At 46.6% G+C, this 19,576-nt stretch overlaps 2 protein-coding genes across 3 annotated transcripts in view; one reads left to right on the top strand and one right to left on the bottom strand.

The window, feature by feature from the left end:
* Window positions 1-10,122, bottom strand: part of lhfpl3 (LHFPL tetraspan subfamily member 3) — a 42,068-nt gene extending 31,946 nt beyond the window's left edge. Inside the window, exon 1 of the mRNA XM_064342881.1 lies at window positions 8,223-10,122. Within this exon, the coding sequence (XP_064198951.1) occupies window positions 8,223-8,649 (427 nt within the window). The 5' untranslated portion in view covers window positions 8,650-10,122. The remainder of the gene's footprint in view (window positions 1-8,222) is intronic.
* Window positions 10,123-11,405: 1,283 nt separating this feature from the next.
* The window catches only part of orc5 (origin recognition complex, subunit 5), a 38,159-nt gene continuing 29,988 nt past the window's right edge, over window positions 11,406-19,576 (top strand). The window contains exons 1-8 of one of the 2 annotated variants that reach the window (XM_064342872.1): window positions 11,406-11,519; window positions 11,905-12,019; window positions 12,337-12,429; window positions 12,745-12,936; window positions 13,779-13,853; window positions 14,901-15,012; window positions 17,019-17,149; window positions 19,431-19,479. In XM_064342872.1, the coding sequence (XP_064198942.1) occupies window positions 11,446-11,519; window positions 11,905-12,019; window positions 12,337-12,429; window positions 12,745-12,936; window positions 13,779-13,853; window positions 14,901-15,012; window positions 17,019-17,149; window positions 19,431-19,479 (841 nt within the window). In that variant the 5' untranslated portion in view covers window positions 11,406-11,445. The remainder of the gene's footprint in view (window positions 11,520-11,904; window positions 12,020-12,336; window positions 12,430-12,744; window positions 12,937-13,778; window positions 13,854-14,900; window positions 15,013-17,018; window positions 17,150-19,430; window positions 19,480-19,576) is intronic. The other variant, XM_064342871.1, reaches the window with a different exon arrangement.

The raw sequence follows: 19,576 nt of genomic DNA, 5'->3' as shown, positions 1-19,576 counted from the left end.
GGGCTGGGGGAGAGAGCCGTCGCACCGTGACACGCCTCAGTCACAGCTCCAGGAGGTTTACATTTCTCACGCCTCGCTCGGAAAAACACTAAAGCCTCGTCAGGGCTGCACACGGGCTCCCAACACCACACCGCATCTCCATTAAACCGGCCAACAGGGAATCTTCTGCAGGCCTTCCAGGAAAGAGTCAGGGGCTTTGAGCCAAAATGGGCCCAGTCAGCCACGTCCAATCAGGTTTCTTCTTACTCTGTAGACCCACAGTTATGACGCCTGCCTTCTACAGCCAAGACCTGGAGTCTCTTAGTTCTTCATTTCCGCTAACACGCTTCCCCACTGAACCTGCGGGCCAGTCGCACAAGCACCATGAAACACTAATGAGACTTCAGCAGACCTACGCCACTACCTGAGGTCAGCCGAAAGGTCGAGCTCTTTCAGAAACGGGAAGTTAACAGAGGGAGAGAAGAGCCGCTCCCCATCGGGGAAATTATTAGCGCAATTAAAAACTGAACTCTGCCATTTTCGATTCCAGATGAAATGAGAAAAGATGACATTCTGGAGCCCTCTTAACCGATTCATTCCTCCCTCTTTCAATCTCTCAGCCTCGTTCGGGCTATTTAAGTAGACTGAAAGAAAGACTGAAATCAAAAGTGGACTTTGGAGCTTTTGGAGAGGAACACAGCCTGCCCTGATATTTACACCCAGCCTTCACATCGCTAAGGCAGGTCTTGCTTCAAACAGGAAATACGTTCGACCCCGATGGGAGAGACAGATGACAAAATACGCTCGATGGGAGAGACAGATGCCGTTTTAGGCGACTGATTTGTTCCATGTCATGATCAGACCCCAGACTACCCTCCTGCCTCGCCCCCAGCTCACCACACAATCTGCCAGCTGCACCCGTGATTGCTGGCTTAGGCTGTTGCCGCCTTCCATAAAATTCGGCAGTCACTTCTGTCCGATCTTTATGACACCCGAGTGCACGTTCTTCTTAGCCACCACGGGCCATAGCTGTATGCTGAGGGAGGCCCAGGTTGCCAGATTGAGACCTGGAGCTTCCAATAAACCCACCGCTGCACTGCAGCTCAGATTCAGGCCAACCGCAATTCCACTAGAGCAACTACGCTGGGGCTTGTGAGTATTTCTTGTGGGAGGCAGGCATGCAATGTGAGCTGGTGTGAGCGTGCACATGCATGTGTGTGTGTGTGTGTGCACGTGTTTCATAAGGCAACTCCACTATTAATCACTCCTGGTTTATGAGTTCCCCAAGAGCACACAGATCTTCTTCACTGCCACACAGAAGCTGCGTAGTCATTTGTTTCTGACTGATTGTTGCCATTTAAGGACCTCCAGTAATTCCTCTGTTCTCAAACTCCCATGTATTTACGCTTGGAGATAAATCCATGCCATCAACATCATGTCGAAGATTACATCCTGTGCATTTTTCTTCTTGCGAGTACTATGTGTTTTGATGTTTAAAATAACGTGTACTTAACTGAAGACTGAACATGGCCAGTGTTTCTCAGCCCACTCAGGGCACAATGCTGGCGCTGTTCTCGCCCTTAGACGCAGCACCCGGCAGGGAGAGGACCTTACGAGTTTTCCAATAAGCTCTGGAAGTTGGCTGTGATTTTTCATTCCCGCGCTGCTCCTGTAACACATCAGAGAGCGGAGGACGACTGGGACAGAGAGCGCGCTCGGCGGACGGGAGAGAGGGAGCTCGGTGGGCGGTTTTTTTCGCTGACCCCAGCTCCGGGGAGACTCCGTAGCGTGGGAGACTCAGATGGGCTCTGCAGACCTGCCTGTGAGCAGAGGGCCACGGTGAGCCTGGCTCTCTGTGTATCCCCCATTCACAACTGTCCCAGCCCCCGGCTCCCTCACTTCCTCCTTACTCCCCCCCGTACCCATTTGGTAAACCCCCCCACCCCCCACCCCCAAAGCTGTTTCTCGGCAATGCTAATGTATCCGCTGTCAGAGAACTTCCTGTCTGGGTCTACTTACACCAGAGCCCTCTCACCCCCCCCCCCCCCCTCCCCCCCCGCTTGGATCCATCCGGATGTCCCACCAATGAGATAAAAGCATTTTAATGTGTTTATTAGCTCCACTGAAGACTGTCTGCAGCAGGCCGAGCGTTATATGGGCGATCTGTGGAGGCGCGGGCCCATGGGACAGGCTGTTAAAAAAGGGGAGAGCTCCAGGAAATGCACTGCCATGGCCCTGCAGCAGCTCACAGGGGAGGGTCGGGTATCAGCACAGAGAGCCACTGCACCATACACAGCACCTTTCTGCAAAAAAAACACCAGCAGTGAGCATGCACAACAAAAAAAATAATTCCCAAAAACTCTTCGTATCTTCCAGTTAGTGAATAATCTTCACCTTGTCTTTCATTAATTTCTACCCGTCCTTTTCTTAAAAACCACTCTCTCTGTACCCTGCATTCACACTTGTCTGTTTTTCTTTCTCTCCGGCATCTTTGTATTCATTTTCTTCCTTTTCTTCTCCTCGCTCCCCCTTCTCAATCTCCCTTTTCCCCTGCCCTTATCTTTTCCCTCCCTGTCGCTTCTCTCTCCCCATGCTCCCCCCGTTCCCTGGCGTCTCCCTCCTTTTCTTGTCCTCCCTCCTCCTCACGTCTCTCTCTCTCTCTCCCCTCCTTTCGTTCCCCTCCTCCCCCCCTCTCTGTCTCTCACAAGCAGCAGGCCTCCATGTGATGGCAGTGTCTCCCAATTCTGCCTGCCTCCATTTTGAGGGAGTGTGATTCTGTAAGCAGCACATGTGCATCAGAACCTCTCCAGACGCTCCACATCCATCTCAGACACGTTTGCAAAAACTGATGCAATCACACAAGCATAACTTAAATACGCCTCTTCGACACGTTTGAAAACTGTGCAAAAAAGCAACTTAAATGACCCCTTTTCCATGTGAAACACACGACGTGAGGAAACATTACAGTACATATTGCAAAAAAAACACACACACACACACACAGATATGTACACATACAGATATGCATGAGCACATGTATACACATGATATCCTCTCATGGATGCATGCATGCACACACACACACACACACACACACACGCACCCCAGGCATGCTCGGCCCAAAGCATGTCTTTTGGGGAGTAAACCAGCCTGCCAGAACAGCTGGGAATCACAGGCAGCGCATAGGTGATCTTGGTAGAACAAAGGGCAGAATTAGACTCCTAGATCCATAAGCAACTGGCCACCAGGCCAACATCTCTCCTGTACCTTCGAACGGTATCCTCCCTGCCCAGGAGGGCAACGAATGCAACTATACTGAACACTACACTACCGTACTGCCTGAATAGAGAGATATTTCTGTCCTGGCTTATTTCTTATTAAATAAAAGGGTGATGTTGACTTCCTACTTGTTTATTCACAGATAAATATCTGTGGTGTTAGATTTATGGTTCTGATCTTCTTCCAAGATGGCAGCGGCTAAACTCTGCTTGGTTGTAGCCAGACCAGACCAGAGCCACCTCGTAGGGGAAAAAAAAAACATGTAATGCAAAACAAAACAAACAGGAACACAGTGAAAAACCTGGGTTTTTTTTAAAGAGGAAACAAAAAAGAGCAAGAATAATTATCGTTGACCTTATGGTCTGCATGTCTCCAAGGCCGCGGACGGCTTTGTTTCGCATTTCTGAGGTAATTAGCGCGGGGTTGTGAGGCGGACTGAGCCGGTGAGAGGCCATGTTCGGATGGCTTCGGGGGGGAAAGGGCCCAGCTGCACGTCAGACTCCTGCTGCTGCTGGAGTGGCCCAGTTCAACACATCCACACGGCAGAAAAAGGGAGAGGGAGACGGAGAGAGGAGGGGAGAAACAGATGGCGAAAGAGAGGGAACGAGGAATGGAAAGAGACAGTGAGAGACCTTTTAAAAAAACTCTTTAAAAATGATTTTTCAAAAGCCTTTAAAGAAAGTCTCCATAAAATTTGGAGGGTTCAAGGTAGGAAATCCTACAAACAAAACTACAAAAAGAGCAATAAACAGAGATGGAGAGAAAGAAGAAAGTGAGAGAAAGAGGAGCAATTGCAGTGAAGTGAACGGAAGACTGAGGAAAAGAAAAATATGGATAAAGAGGACGAAAGGCAGAGGGACAAAGATGGAACCGGGCTCTGTATTCACCTCTGGTTGTTACTCTAATAACTCCTTGTGATTAAGTGAAATGAGATTACCCTGGGGGAGGTACAGCCGCGCTCACCTCCCTGTAACACAAAGTCCTGCAAGTGCTGCTTTTCTCACGAGCTGCTTATTAAACAAAGACCAAGTACACCAAGTACGAAACACTCAGAGCCAGCCAGAGGTGTCCTTTTTTATGAAAAAGGGACGTAATCTTGTCTTGCAGGCGTCATTAAATTAAGCAACACTTTTTCTTTTTTTTTTTCTTGCTGAAAAACAGAAGCAGACATTTTGAAAGCTCCTCAGACGCATCCTGGAGGTTTTATCCTCTCATGAAACATGCAGGCCTTCGCTGCTGCTTTAAACAGAAAGTGCCTGTAAGATGTGTGCAGGCTGACAGCCGGGGTGGGCTGACCTACGATTCCTCAAAGTTGCCAGATCTCGTAAAAACTACAGGGTTCGAGGCTCAGAAACAGCTCCTCTTCTTTCAGAAGTTCTGGCAGCCCGGGACAAATTGGCCGAGCGATGGCTGGGCAGCACCACAGACCTCAGTGCCTATCCTGATATCTGTGGGGCAAAGCGTCTGATGTGCAACCACATCCTCCTCATACTGGACTCACAATCCACTCTGTACTGTAAGTGTAAAAGCTGAGAGGCAGCAGGCACCAACAGGCATTATTCGACTCCAGGAAGTGACCTGGCTGGAATTCTCACCGTTCAGGACAAAGCCACACATTCTGACCGCGGAGCTTGAACGTGTCCACTGGTCACCCGCTGGGAAGCTGCTTTTCCTGGCTCTGCTCAATAACCAGGTTATGAGCTTACACAGGATCTCAGATGCTCTACAAACTGGCTCAAGCCTCGTGTGAGTGGTCCTGACGTCTTCCTGTCAAAACAATTAAGGCCTTAGCAAGGAGGTATAGCCTAGCCTGGTGATTTGGGGCAGGGGCTGGACGCTGACCCTAGTGTAAACTCTGAGAGCAGGGCATGCCCATAACCGTCCCTCGCTTTCTTATCAGCCTCAGTTACTGTGGACGCTGGAATTAATACAATTCACGGCAATTAATACAAAAGGTCTGACTGCCTTGCTTATGATAACATCTAGTCTGTCAGCATGGACATCCCCCGGACTCATTCTGACAGGCAGTGGTTCTGCTGAGTCAGAAGAACAACAGAAACAAACGCCACAAACACTGGTCTCCGTTGAAGGATCACTGGAAGACGGAGGAGGAAACAGACAGGCAGAGAGGGAGGACAGGAGGGGGCAAAGCAGGTGTTAACAACCACAGAAGAAGAGCCAATGGGAGATGCTTGGAGCGAGCCCAAGAAACTAGTGCAGCGAACGCTGACTCGGTGTCGTTTGAAGGAGCCATGCGTGTAATGATGTCTCTGGATCAATAGGAGATGAGCTGCTTCGAGCGCCCGTGTGTCGAGGGAGCCCATTGTCATTACCAGTGTTGACTGCGTCTCACAACACAGCCCTAGGAGCATTGAGCCCTCAGTACCGCTCGGCATAGGGGGAGCATCTCCAGCCGCGCCCCGCTGGGATCCTACGGCGAGCGCTAAACTGCCGATGATGTTCACGAATAATAAAAATGTATCACTTGCCAATTTGAATGTGTCAGCCAAGTTTAAGCATGTTGTGCCATTGTGGTTTGATTGAAAAGCTCCCTGACTCACTCAGCTTACTTAACCTTGAGAGCAGCATCAAGGATGTTGATTGTGGGGAATAAGGCGTAACTGCTGTACCCCCCCGCACCCCCCCCCCGCCCTGCTCCTGCTGATAGTCTGCTATCTCCATTCCGAGAACCTGCCTATTCGCTCCAGTTTCCATCTCGTAAAAAAAGTTAGAGGCACAAACTCTCCAGCGCAAGATGGGCTCACGGTCTTAATTCAGTCCAAGATGAAGCGCAATTGGATTTCTTCAAAACAACCCCTTTGTTTTTTTGTTTTGTTTGTATTGTTTGAACCCCAGCCTTTCTCCCCATCCACAAACAGAACTGGCACCTTCAAAAACAGTCTTTGGGAGTGGTTCAGTGTCTAGGGGGGAAGTGTACAACGTGTGGGTCTGGTTTTTAGGGCTTGCGGGAGTGGACCCCTGATTGACGGATGTCCAGTCGCAGGTCGTCTGCAGGGACATGGACCTCCTGTGGCCTTGTGAGATCCCCCAGTGCTGAAGCACACACTCAACAGATCCTGACTGAAGACTCACAGCTGACATGGACTCATTATAAAAAAACGAATATAAAAGTCTAAAATTATAAACCAGCTCCATCATCTTAACAGTCACTCTTGCCTGCTGTCCTTCTTTCACAGCCTCTTACACATCACTCAAAATGCACCGCTTTAAATTACACATTCACACACAAGTACGTGCAGATAAGTATATTCAAATATAGATCGATCTGGATATTAATGTAAATATAATATGAAAACTAATGTATAGATTTAGATTAAAGATGGAAAGTTTCAGGAGGCCCGCTGTCGTGTGTGTGCTGGTTCCTGCTTCCACCAGTTACCCTGGCTGACATAGATAATATGCATCCATTAACAGTGGTTCATTTGTAGATTAGATCACAGCACAATGTTTCATAAAGGGGCACAATAAAAGTCTTTAGCTGTCATTCATCCATTCCTGACCTGCTAGGGAATTTGGCCAAAATTTCAGATCATGTAAATGATTGGCTAATTAAATAATTAAGCCCTTCTAACCGACCCGATACAGACATATAGATGGAAAGGAAAAGAAACGTGTGTTTGTGTGTATAGATAGGTGTGTGTGTGTGTGTTTGTATGTGTGTGTGTGTGTGTGTACACTATAACCAATTAAGCTGAAACTTATATGAAGCTATAAAAGTTAAATGAGTTCTCTCTTCTTCGATCCTTCGTTGAAAACCCATTAAACTGCCTAAGGGAACTTGGGAATCATTCATAAATATAAATTGCAGTACATTATGTTCGGTGGACACAGTTAGGGTGGAAATGACACATCCAAGTCCAAGTCCAAAATGTTCCACTGCAGGAGCCTAAATTCCAATCAGAAATATTGCGGACCACGCAAACAATGCGCACACTGCAGTGTGTGGATTCTTTGCGTGACCTGTAACATTCTCACATGCAAACATTCTCTCCTTCCAAATTAAAATATTCACTTTTTCTTGGCTGCTTGCTGATGACAGGCTCTGCAAGCTTGTAATTAAAAAGCAGGACAAAGCAATCAGGCAGAGACTTATTGTTTGTGGTCTACTGCTTGCCTTGGTACAATGCCTTGTTTCTGTTAGGGCAAAGCATTTAGCTCTAACCAAAAACAGGGCATACACAGTCTTGTGGCAATGAGTGCTTTGCTGACCTTTTTGCCATTTAGTGGCAAAACAAGGTCACCGGTGTTAAAATGAAGCATATCCAGCATGGAAGAAAATCCTTCAAACACAATTTGGAGTTCTACGATAAGAGGTGGATTTAGGTGTTTCGGCCAGGTCAGTGAAACTTTGCTGACATATTAACTGCAGAAACTAAAAAGCACACTCCACACAGGACAGAACTTCAGCTGGTCATTTTAGGAAGACTTAACCATATGACAATTTAAATTTGCATAATGCACAAAAAATATTCCACTATACGGTCTGCAGCAGTAAGGACAATCATGCTTGTTTCTCATTAATATTCTTTATATGTACAGGACAGAATTTGTTGGCTTGTCCAAGTTACAACAGAGAAACCGTATTCACCGTCCAACTAAATTAGTACACAGTATTGAACTGAAAAAACATCATGAACTAAAAAAACGTGTTTGCTTCCTATTATTTACATTGACCGTTTTTTAGTTCCTGATGTGATATAGCCCAAATCTACAAATCGAAAACTTCCCTCACAGATATACATTTCAGCCCTTGAATTAGAAAGTATGACATATTGTGTTCACTAAGGTACTTGCCACCAGAGGAACAGTAGTAGATACACTCTCTTAGTTTATTACATTAATTAAACACATTAATGCAACAACGCCCTATGATAAGCAAATCTGCTACTGCAGCAGCAGCGAAATCAAGAACAACAACAAAACATCAATCAATGGCCACTCACCAGAGGCTAGCTGCATCCAGCCGCAGATCTTGTAGACGGTGGCCGTGCTACAGAAGAAGAAGAGCGCGAAGCAGACGATGCAGGTGATGACCAGGACCATTGACATGCCGATGAAGAAGGATGCGGCCTTGAAGGCGCCAGAGGGGATGGAACTGAACTCCGTGAAGCTGCCTTGACACTTCAGCTCCCGAGACAGCCCGTTGCCGATGCAGTAGTGGAAGAGGCCGAAGTACCCTGCCTGCGGCGTGTCAACGCCGTCCCCGATCCAGTACGGCTGGATGAAGCACACCACATTGACGATAGCGAAGAGGATAGTGAAAATGGCCCACAGAACACCGATGGCCCGGGAGTTCCGGACATAGTTAGTCTGGTAAATCTTAGCAGCTTCCGACGCTGGCAGCATGGCTGCAGGAGTCCCAGGTACCATAATTCAGTTTTTAAATATTTATATTTGTCCGAAAATGACACCAGGTTGACAAACGTCAACAAACCTTCAGCTACAGGACGCGTTTTACGCACAGTCTTTCCTTGGTCCACCTGTCGAACGGTCAGTGTGAATTACTCATTGCCAGCTAAACTACTCGGAGCATCTGTCTGGATTGTACACAATGAGCACTCTACCTGTTCGCTGCCCATAAAAATGATCAATCCAACAGTTCCCTCCCTTTATATGCTAGGTGTGTTTCTGTAGCTAGCCAAGCTACGTCTAACGGTCTGACAGACAGGGTCACCGTTAACACACTCGTACTCGCCCGCCGCGGCTCTGTTACTGAGCACACAGGGTGCAAGATTAAGGCTGAAAGGAAACTTACGGTCATAAATAATTAATGATGGGAATCAAGTCATAGGCTACTGCATTATCATTCATGCAATGTTCCGAAAATCATAATAGATCCTGCAACAGTCAGAGAATAATATTGGATAGCTTTTCCTTTAGGATAATATCAGCAATAATAAAATATAAAATTGTCACAGGAGTCAAATCTAATGTCTACCTCGAGATCAGACGCAGACTCGTGGTTGCCACGGAGATATTTTTTTCCGAACAACCGTCAGCTTCCTTCGACTGAGTGTGATGCCGGAAAAATGAAGCAGGCAGAAAAACGAAAAGCAGCCGGTTCATGTATTTGTGGTGCAGATATTTTCTTCACTTCTTCGTCCGTCTCTCGGGTTGTTAGCTATGCGTCTGCATATTTTCAGAAACACCTGTGTTCAAGGCAAACCGACTGTCCTTAGGCACTAGTATTGTGTTCTTCTGCACCACAGTTGCTCTGCGTTGTGTAGCCTATATTATAGCAGCACCAGGAGCATTAGGCTGCAATCCATCTTCGCTAATCCTGGTTTCACATGCTTAGTGAAAGGAGGATAGAAAAAACAACCGAGTCTGAGCTGTGATTCATTAAAAAGCTCCCTGTCGTTTATAAGGTCACTGTTTTTAACGTTAAGTGAAGTAGAGTCTGTGCTTGCTTGAGGTGCGCAACCTGCTTGGTAACTCTCGCCCGCTTTCCTTGATCAAGCCGTCGCTCAATATCAAGATTGGTCCACCGCTCTGTCGGACAAAGGTTCTGTCGTGCTGTCAAGTGACAGCGATAAAGGCGCAGCGATAATTCAGCGCAGGCAGACGGTCCCGCAGCGACGCACGCACCAGGCACCCGCGCGCATCTCCAACTGACCCGGCTCGGGCACTGATCTCACGACCGAGTTGTAGGCTAACAGGCTAGCAAATAAACCTCTAACCTCCCTCTCCCTTTTGTCGTGGCACGAGTTCAGGCTACTCAGAGGCGGACAGGAGCTCTTGGGCACATGCATATGTGTCACGCATGCACATCGCAGCTGCTGGCCATGAGTGACGTCAATCGCGAGCTTTAAAAGAATCAGTTCTTGCGACAGGTGGCTTTTTGTCTAACTGCTGCGCTAGAAAGCTCAGCACTCTTAGAAATAAAGGCACAGTGGAGGTACATTTTTTTTGTTTGGAAAATACATTTCCCAGATGTGCCCTGAAAGTGTAATACTGTTCTACTTGGGTTCTGATATGTACATTTTATACGCAAAAAGAAACAAATGAATTATGTATTGCTGGTAGGGGTACAAATTTATGGACATGTCGTTTATCACCCCAGTGACAAACATTTCTAGGCACTTTCTCACACCTTTTTATCTGAGAGTGAATGTCATAATTATTATCAATAGTATCATATGATCACAAATAGCCTAATTATTGCAAATAAAAGTGTCCACTTTGACTAGTCATACTACCAATGCTTTGTTCTGATATATTGTATGACCCCCTGGCCTCCGCTGGCAGTCTGATCTACAAGCACACTCGCTGAAACAAAGGTGGGTCTATGAAAACGTCCCTATAAAGTTACAAACGCGCGCCACTGGAATGGTACAGTATGGGTAAATAAAAGTGTACCCCTAGACAGGAATACACAGTTCATTTGTACCTTCTTCGCTAGTTAAAGGTACTTGTTAGTACCCAAGTAGAATATTATTGTACTTCCAGGGTACATCTGGGAGGTTTGTTACCTAAAGTGCAAAAAAAGGAATCTCCACTAAAGGTATTATTTCTGAGGGGGCAGATGTGTGTTTTGGAGTAGCCTAAAGAGCAATCTACTGCTCCTGATCTCGAACTGAAAAGAAGTGCTGTACTCGTTCTCAATTGAAGTTAAGCCTGTTTTTACTAGGTATTCTGAAGGATTACTTATCCTGACAGGCAGTAAGTATATGACTACATTGCTGTTTGCCATGCACTGTGATGGGATAGCTGTAACTAAACACTAAAGGACAATGATAGCTATTGCAAAGTATACCTTTTAAATCTTAATTCTAAGGGAAGCAAAAAACTAATGTTTTTAAAGCACATCTGTGCTATAAAACAATATCTAAAACTGTATCTTATATGAACCCGAAGAAAAAGTTATACGTTCTACATTTCTTTATTTAATTTTTACTTTACTAGTTAAAGAACACTTGGTGTAATTCAAATAATGCATGATTAATGGATCTAAAGTGTATAATACAACATAGGTAAATTTAATATTATGAAATTTATTTTGACAAATGTTTTTTTCTTTGCTAGAAAAATAAAGAACAAACTGAATAGGTCCTATAGCTAACCGTCTGTCAAGTCAAATGCTGATAGAAGATATGGACTACAATTTCCAGAATGATGCGCAAAAAGCGTGGCAGAGGAACGCAGCGATTGGTTAAGTGAAAGGAAATGACTTATGACGACTCTCCACGGCGCGCGAAGTTTTTTTTAATTTTAGTTCTTCCCGTGCTTAGCGAATGCTGGTGAATTACTTTTCACATATTTAGTATAATGACAGTATAAATGTTCTTAGCATCTCCGTGTCTTTTAATTTATACTAAAGTTTAACTTAAGTCGGTTAACACGTATAACTCCGTATCGAACTGATACGTTATTATTAGTTATGTGCAACTAAGTTAGCAAGCTGGTAGCTACGCTGGAGCAACATTTAAAGCGAGCTAAGACACTATTTTGTAGCGATACGCGTTAGCTAGCTAGCTAACTTGTTAGCCAAGACGTTTGCGGTCTTTAAGACAATATTTCACAAACACAATTTTGCGATACTCTGATAACTGGGGCGTTGCGTACGTTTTAGCTAGCTGTATTTACACTTTGGGGTTGACTAAACGCGCGTGTGTATGCGGACAGGAGGATGTCTGCCCCACTTCACCCGGGATACGCTGACGATCGGGTGCGTCTGTTGATAGAGAAGCTACCCTGCAGAGAGACGCAACTTAACACGCTGCTCGCGCTTATGGGAGAGGTGAGGGTAACAACAGCGCTCATTATTCCACTCTCAGTTATATTTGTAGCCTTATGTCCCTGCATTAATTAGCAGGTGCAACAGCATTATGTTAATTGGTTACCTAGCTCAGATGGAAGAAAATAATTATTTCTCTATGAAGATGTGTAGACAGTAAGTACTGCATAGGTATCAGGGTTATTTGGTGAAATAAATGGCCGATCTGCATCGAAAGTTTTGATGCTGCAAATGTAGGCCTTGCTAATCTGGTGATATTTGATATGAACGTGCCCTACCCGTAAGATTAATTCTCTTTGGCCTCCCATCTCCTTCCACAGCCGGAACAATATTGCTACCCTTCTATATTCATCTATGGTCACAGGGCAACAGGGAAGAGTTATGTGATACAAACTCTACTGAGAGAACTGGAGGTGAGAGAAGTGCATTTGGGTATCACATACCATGGCGTTGTTAATAATTTGTGTTATTGGTCAGAATTAATATACAGTGTCACAGGATTCAAACAGGTCTTTGTAATTGCCAAAACATCATCTGAAACCTTTTTTTTAATAAGAAAACTTGGTACTTCCTACAAAAGTCACTTGTTTATACAATCTGAAAAATTTTGCTTCACCCACATTATCAGAGCATGTATGGCCAAAGCCATAGCAAGGTTTTTTTAATCAGATGATTCTTCTTAGCAGTTTTTGGGGAAAATGTTAACCTGTTTTTCTTCCTCTCCGTAGCTCCCCCATGCAGTCGTGAGCTGTGTGGAGTGTGTGTCTACGGGGATTCTCTTTGAACAGGTGCTGCTCTCTTTCTTTGGCTCCGCCTACTCCTCCTCGAACGCCCTCCCGCGGAAGCCCTCTCTCTCCGACTTCATCCGGCTCTACAGGCAGCTTTGCGTCCAGCTTCCCGCCACCCAAACGCGGTACATTGTGAGTATCCCTCCACCTCCATCCTGTTGGCCTTGCCATTACATCCACTAGCCTCCAGCCCTCTACTGCTCCAGCGTTCACCAAAGCAGACCATTTATTCTGCATGGAGATCATCCAAGACCATGATGACATGTTTTTAGCTAGCTGCAGTGTTTAAGATCAGAGCATTATCAAGTGTGCCAATCACAGTAATTTCCTTTGCAGAACAGAAACTTTTGATTGGGTCATTCAAGAAAGTGATTGGAAGCACAGGGCTCTGTGGCTCCACCTGGTGGTGTCATCGCAAACCCTCAGTTTCCCTTTTCTGTATATCGGCACAGCGCTTGATTTTTTGAGCTCACTTTTATTAATGTGATTTACAGAGTTGAAAATCTACTTAAACAGTCTGGACTTAAAATGAGCTCCTTTCTCAGTCGATTCCTTTTAACATGAAAGCCTTTCCTGCCGCCAGCTTCCTCTGCAGATTGGTATTAAATTGGATGACACTTATCTTGTACAGCTTCCTGTTTTTAAATGTATACAGTACCACTCTCACTGATTTCTTGACCTGGCATTTAACCCAGTTGTGCGCTCACTCAGAAATGGATATAAAGTTAAGTGCCATGCAGTAAAAAGCAGTTTTTTTCATGTGCGGCTGTATTGACCTGGGTGTCAACGCTTACTCTATTATTTTATGAGTAATTGTGCAAAATTCTTGCTTTGGAGTTAAATCACGCCTGCGTGTGTGTGTGTGTGTGTGTGTGTGTGTCCGTCTGTGTGTGTGTGTGTGTCCGTCTGTGTGTGTGTGTGTGTCCGTCTGTGTGTGTGTCCGTCTGTGTGTGTGTGCGCGCGTGTGTTGGCAGATACTGGACAAAGCGGAGCTCCTGAGGGACATGGATGCCAACCTCCTGCCAGGGTTTCTGCGGCTGCAGGAGCTGGTGAGAGACGGGCTTTAGCCTCCCTTCCCAGAGATCACTGATCCCAGGCCAGTCTCAAAGGCTGACTTCTGGGATCTGTTCACTCTCCAATTAGTACCTGTTGGTGTGATGACTCATGCATAGTGAGAGCTGATAATTATTCGCGGAGGTATTCCAAAAGAGACTGGTGATATCCGCTGTGTTGAATGCTCAGGACAGAGTACAATGTGCTGTCTACTGTATATTGTCCAGAACCAAGTTGAAATATCGGAAACCTGCAAAGTTTTCATTTCATGCTACCGTATTGTGTGCTTTTAATATCTGAGTTGTGAAAGGGTAGGAAATAAGACGATCATTATCAGTTCTATTTTTAGAATATGTGCTATGTGTGTGTGTGTGTGCTTGCATGTGTGCATGTGCGCACATCTTCCATCATTATTATTCTGGTAGAAATCTGTGTTAGGCAGTTGCACAGCGGGTGGAGATGTGTGTTTTTATGGGGGGGTTCGTGGTGGATGATGCGCTGTATTGAGGGAGCGTCTCCAGGACCTGACAAACCCGCCTGTGCGATTCTGCTCTCCCGCCAGCCGGCTCCCCCGCCAGCCCGCTCCCCGCTCCCCGCTCCCCGCCCCCCGCCGCGCCCCCAGTGATGTATTTTTAATGCGCTCTCTCCCGCATTGAAATTCCGCCGAAGTCGCGCGCTTCTGCGCCGCGCGGGCAAGTCCGTTCACGCCGGGAGCGGCCCGGATTTTTTATTTTTTTTGGCAGAAGTGGCCATTCCAGACTGTAAGCTCCGCCCCTTGGTCGACGCGGCTCTCAAATGAAATTCCGCCTGCGGTGATGTATTTCTGATAGCCGTGATTGACGCACGTCGTCGCTGGCACGCTGGAGTCATGCGGCTCATGTGGTTTTGCAGGGGGAGGGGTGGGTGGGGGGGGTGCTTTTACAGGTTCCTTGGTAGTTCGGAATCAAAAAGCAAGAACAGAGCCTTTCCACCAAGCCTGAAGGGGAAAAGTTCTGTGTCCAGTATATTTCGGGCCTTTGGGTCTGAGCCACTCTCTCTGACAGGTTGAAGACAACGTAACGGTGATCCTGCTGAGCGAGATCGTGTGGGACAAGTTCCGGCCCAACACAGGCTGCTTTGAGCCACTGCTGCTGCACTTCCCCAACTACAGCAAAGGTAAAGACCAGGGACCCACCTCCCCATGCAGACTACAAAACCCACCTCCCCACACTGGCCACAGAACCCCACCTCCCCACACTGGCCACAGAACCCCACCTCCCCACACTGGCCACAGAACCCCACCTCCCCACACTGACCACAGAACCCACCTCCCCAGACAAACCGCAGAATTCTCCTCCCCACGCAAGCCACAGTACCCACCTCCCCACACAGAACCCACCCTCCCCACACCGGCCACAGAACCCACCTCCCCACTCAGGCCACAGAACCCACATCCCCACACAAACCCACCTCCCCACTCAGGCCACAGACCCCACCTCCCCAGGCCCATGCTGCAGCCCTGTCCCAGTCAGCACTCGAAGAACCATGTTGGTGTCCTCCTCACGTAGCAACAATGTCAAAAACATGCCAGCATCATTCTCCCCTCTGTTTAAGCTGTACCCCTGAAATGGCTTCACCCAAAATGGTCATTTACTAATGGCGACGGTGATGATAATAATAACAATAATGACGCACTTATTACTTATGTGCAGTGCCTCTTGTGCTTCAGAGCGGCGCGGAGATAAAAGGCCGCTATTAAAAATAAACACGAGATGAAGATCAAATAAAAAAAAACGGCGGAAGTAACGGGAGCGGACGAGGTCGTAAAGCGCAAGCTCGGCAGTAAAAGGGGAGTAATCGGGGGGCATTAAAGCAGCGGAGGGTAGCGGCGGCGGCGGCTCGTAGCGCTCGCAGCTCGCCCTGACGGGCGGAGCCTCTCCGGCACGCGCGCGCCTTTATCGCCGAGTCGGGCTTATCGAGTCCTGGCGAAGGGAGCCTCGGCCCGCTCCTTCCCCGTCTCCGTCTCGCGGCACACGGGCGCCGTTAACTTGTTGCCGTGGCGACTTTAACTTGTTGCCGCGGCAGCTTTGACTGCAGCTGTACTTGACACACAATATAATTTTGTGGCTGGGATTTTATATTTTTTTGTATCTCGTTTGCGCTCTGGGGTGAATGGCGTTCCGATGCTCTGACGTCGCTGTGCTGTTCTGGGATGAACCTTGCCATCGTGACGGTGAATCCAGCCTTTCTGTTTTCCCGTTACCTCGTTGGGAGGTCTTTCTTCCTGAAAATTTTGACAGGCTACTGTACGCAGGATAATCTGTTCTTTTGTCCGAAAATATGATACGCAAATGTAGATACAGCCTGAGTGGTGTTGTGCCATCATAAAAAACATTTTCTTGCCACTGGGGAGGTCTGTAAAACTAGCAGGTAATAAACAGGAGCCTCTAGCTCTGCATGTCATGATACAGAGCTCTCCAGAATTATTCTCACTCTGGTAGAGATGAGCAGAGATCTATTATTATATTGTATGTTGAAAAAGAGAAGTTTCTTATGAATATATTTGCTCAGAGAAAAATATCTTTTTAAAAAGTAATGTTTATTTTCCAAAAATACATGCATCATTTATTTGCACCCCTGTTTTCAGTGTGCACTTTTTTTGTACTTTCTCCCTTTGCAAGGATAAACACTACATTTTCTACAATGTTTTTATGAGATTGGATATATTGTGTGGGGGGGGGGGAGTCTTTGACCTTTCCTCTGCTCAGAATCTTTCAGAATAAAAGGATCTGAAAGATCTTTCAATATTCTGCATAATGGTTTAAAATCTCCCAAAATATGTTCAGTGGTCTGATGAAACACTACAGAAGACTGTTCTATATGTTATTATGACCTGGATTTTTTGGAGAAAATCGGGGCAATTGTATTAGTATATAACAATGTCGTTATCACATTAACACAGGCAATCATCTTTTGGTATCTGATAATTGTGTTGTTTATTGATCGTAATATTTACGCAGCTGTTGGTAGCGTTGCGAGATTTAAATAGAAAAACCCTTTGTTTGAATGAAAAGTTGAACACGAGATGCCGTGCTCTAGCTAGCTACCTGTATTCATTTCATTGCTGTGCTGTCTGTGTCTGCCTCTCCGTGCTGATCTCCTGTCTCTGTCTGCTGGTTCAGCGGAGCTGCAGCAGATCCTGGCCCGGGACACTCACCCAGCGTACTCGCCTGAGCTCTACTCCTCCTACATCAACATCCTGCTGGGCGTCTTCTACTCCGTGTGCCGAGACCTGAGGGAGCTCAGACACCTGGTCAGAATCGCAGTGACCAAGGACACAACACACTCACGCACACACTCACACACGCACTCATGCACACTCACACGCACTCACGTGCACTCACACACTCGCACACACACACACACACTCGCGCGCACTCACGCGCACTCACGCGCACGCACTCGCACACACTCACACACAAATCACGTGCACCACGCACTCCCACCAGACAGCTGATACTACTAGTCCCAGCTGAAAAGCCACCTGGCAGAACTCAGCAGGCCACTAACAAAGCTAGAAACAACCATGGGACATATTTCATAAACATATCTGTATATACAAATGTGTGTAGAAATACATTCTGTTCTGTTCTTGCCCTGCATGCGGCTTAGTGTTGTTCTGACTGGAATGCGTCTTGTGTTGAGGTTCAGCTGGCTGTACAAAGCTTTTTTTTTTCTCCTGGATTTTATCGATGGAAGGAAGCTTCAGACTTCAGCTTAGTGTAGAGAGTTTTGAGAGCCCTTGTGAAAGCTGAGAAGATTTGTCAGGACTCCAGACAGCCATACACACACGCGTGCTTTGAGCCCTTTCTCATGTAGCGTTTGATTTCTAACCTTATTGTGTTGCTGAGGTGAGCTGCAGGAAAATAGTGTGGTTTCCCCTGGTTAAATGCTCTCTCTCTCTCTCTACAGCTCGGGGTTGTGTGACCTTGCTTGTCTATCAAACCGCAGTTACCGGCGTGGAAATATGGAAATGCTCGGCTCGGAATTGCATCATTCCCATGATTTTTTAAATCGCTGGACCGTACAAATCCCCGCAGTGGAGGGATTGTGGCGGGCTTCTCGCTTTTTGCATGCTAATGTACGGCATCTCGCACAGGAGGCGGTGACACGGAAGCTAGTCCCTGTTCCGGGCTTGTTCAGTGAACTGTTGCAATGAGCTGTTAGTAGTTTCCAAATACCTTTTTAATGACTAAATATCAGAAGGTAATTATTCTGTATGGTGCCAGCAGTTGCCATTTTGCTTTCTGTTTATAGCGTATATGGTTAATATTTTAACGGCAGCCCGATGCTATCATGCAAATGAGCGAGGGAGAGCGTAAGCGCGGGAGCGAAGGCTTATTTTTGATTTATTGGAGGCTGGTTAGATGCGGCTGAACAGCACTCCGCACCCAGATGTTTGCCCAGTCCACCTCGGCATTCGCTCAGGCCCCAGCGACCCCGCTCTGAGCACCGAGAGCTGAACATGCGAAAGCCGAGCTCACAGTCTGCAGCACGAAGTCTGCGCTTTTATTCACAAACAAACATGCACACGCGCCTGCGTTCACGCTCCGGCTGGCCATACGCGCGCTTGTATAATTCATAGCAATTACCTCAGGGCATAAATGTTTAAGCATGGCATAATGCAATTGTTCTTCCACAAGAAATCATTTTACAGTGAAATATTTAAGTTTTATTTTGTTTAAAGAGCCAAGTGTCTTTGAGAGGTGTCTAATTTTATTAAAAAGTAGTACTTCACCATTGGTGATAATTCTGTAATCATATTTTACATTACTCTGCTAAAAGATGAGTATTGTTATGTTTAAACATGTTATGCCATACATATTTGGTGGGTGAACACTCTTACAGTACACAGTCACTCACACAGACACACTCATGCGCGCGCGCGCGCACACACACACACACACACAAACACCCTCCAGTCTTGGCTGTGTTTGGATTCCTCTCATCAGGCAGATAACACACACAAGCACAGTCACACACACTCACTCACACTCGCGGACACACACACACACACACACACAGCCTCCAGTCTCTGCCCAGCTTGGCTGTGTTTGGATTCCTCTCTTCAGGCAGATAACACACACAGGCACAGTCACACACACACACGCGCACACACACACACACACACACACACACACACTCCAGTCTCTGCCCTGCTTTGCTGTGTTTGGATGCCTCTCTTCAGGCAGATAACACACACAGGCACAGTCACACACACGCACACACACACACACACTCACTCACACTCGCGGACACACACACACACACACACACACACACAGCCTCCAGTCTCTGCCCAGCTTTGCTGTGTTTGGATGCCTCTCTTCAGGCAGATAGCACACACAGGCACGGTCACACACTCAGTTCAGTTGATGAGCTGATAGCTGAGGCCGGGGGCGGTGTCTGTCTGCCATGCGGTTTAGTGAGTTGGAGTGCCATTGGACCCCTCAGCTGAACCATTGTTTACTCTTTGTTTTATTTTTTAATACTGTGTACTGATGCTCTGTACTTTTTTGTTTTTTCCAAAACAGGCTGCACTGAATTTCCCCAAGTTCTGTGAGCCCCTGGAGACTGGAGAGGGTAAAACTAAGCAGGATACTGACTATTTGAAATGTTTTTAGATTTGTTTTAGTGTGTGATTCATTTACAAAAAAACAGTAATGATAATAAATTTCCA

Source organism: Anguilla rostrata, chromosome 7 (genome assembly GCF_018555375.3).
Source record: "Anguilla rostrata isolate EN2019 chromosome 7, ASM1855537v3, whole genome shotgun sequence".
Lineage (NCBI taxonomy): Eukaryota > Metazoa > Chordata > Actinopteri > Anguilliformes > Anguillidae > Anguilla > Anguilla rostrata.
The sequence above is the reverse complement of the archived record's forward strand: the minus strand, read 5'-3'. Positions and strand labels throughout refer to the sequence as shown.